Below are 1,219 nucleotides of genomic sequence, written 5' to 3'. Positions count from 1 at the left end.
GTAAAACAAGAAAACATGATCCCGTGATTCTCCTTCTAAATCACAACTCGGGCATATGATAGAAATATTCGGCAGGCCATGGAAAGATAAATTTAACCGATTGGGAAGACGATCAAGAGTGAGTCTCCACACAAAAATGTTAACTTTACCCGGAATATGTTTAGGCCATCTTGTGGAAGCATATGTCGAAGGCAAAAATAAATCGTCCAAGAGTAATTTGGTACCCTGAACCGTGAAGACACCATTATCATTAACATTCCACACCCATTTATCACTTTAACTATTTAACTGTACCGAGCCAAGATAGTCTATGAGCTGTTGCAAGCGACAAGATGTGGGAGGATTACGGAGCCACTCCCAATTAAAAGAGGAACCATTTACTCATCAGCCACCAAACAGTTCGGGTTTGCATCTAAACGAAATAGGCGATTATAAGTCACAGCTAGGGTAGTATTACCATGCCACATATCTAGCCAAAACTGGGTCGATGATCCATTTCCAATACAACGTGCCAAGGTATTAGAAGTTAGAACTCCCTGTGAATGTAGCGATGATATAGAAGAAACTATATCACTCCATAATCTGTGTGTACGACATCCACGTCCAGAAAAACCCGAATGGACACCATGAATTTCTTTAATCACTCTAACCCATAAAGCATTTGGGTTATTGACTAATCTCCATTGCCATCTTAAGAGGAGCGATAGATTGAAGGAATTCAGACTCCCAATTCCAAGACCGCCCTTTTCATGTGAAGCTAAAATTAAGTCCCATTTGACCCAAGCCATCTTTCGTGTACCCAAATTACCTCCCCAAAAAAATCGAGCACGAAGACTTTCAATGGTTCTGATGACTTTCGTAGGCGCCCTGAATAATGAGAGAGGATAGATACCAATGTTACCGAGAACCGATTTAATCAAGGTAGTACAACCACTAATTGAAAGTAATGAAGCATTCCAATTAGATAGTCTGACCTTGAACTTATCGATGATAGCAGTCCAATTTGAAGGCTTGCGCATGTTACACCCCAAGTCAAAGCCCAAGTATTTAAAAGGCAGCGTGTTTGATGAACATCCAAGGATGGATGCTGTAGAATTAACTTGATCAGTAGACACTCCAATCCCAATCTGGCATGAATTTGATAAATTAATTTTATGTTCGGAGGCATGGAAAAAGTTATTCAATAACACAACAATGTTAGATATCTCTTAATGATCCC

The 1,219-nt window shown here is 39.9% G+C and overlaps 1 protein-coding gene across 1 annotated transcript; it reads right to left on the bottom strand.

Moving 5' to 3' along the window:
- Positions 1-377: 377 nt before the first annotated feature.
- On the bottom strand, positions 378-1,019 carry LOC139850041 (uncharacterized mitochondrial protein AtMg00310-like). The gene has a single exon (XM_071839639.1). It carries the CDS (start codon positions 1,017-1,019, stop codon positions 378-380), a length of 642 nt encoding a protein of 213 aa, XP_071695740.1.
- Positions 1,020-1,219: the final 200 nt, after the last annotated feature.

Source organism: Rutidosis leptorrhynchoides, chromosome 5 (genome assembly GCF_046630445.1).
Source record: "Rutidosis leptorrhynchoides isolate AG116_Rl617_1_P2 chromosome 5, CSIRO_AGI_Rlap_v1, whole genome shotgun sequence".
Taxonomy (NCBI): domain Eukaryota; kingdom Viridiplantae; phylum Streptophyta; class Magnoliopsida; order Asterales; family Asteraceae; genus Rutidosis; species Rutidosis leptorrhynchoides.
Note: the sequence above shows the minus strand (reverse complement) of the source record. Positions and strands in the feature narration are given on the sequence as shown.

Coding starts and splice junctions, on each gene's coding strand:
- LOC139850041 (XM_071839639.1), bottom strand. CDS start 1,019: ATGCGCAAGCCTTCAAATTGGACTGCTATCATCGATAAGTTCAAGGTC.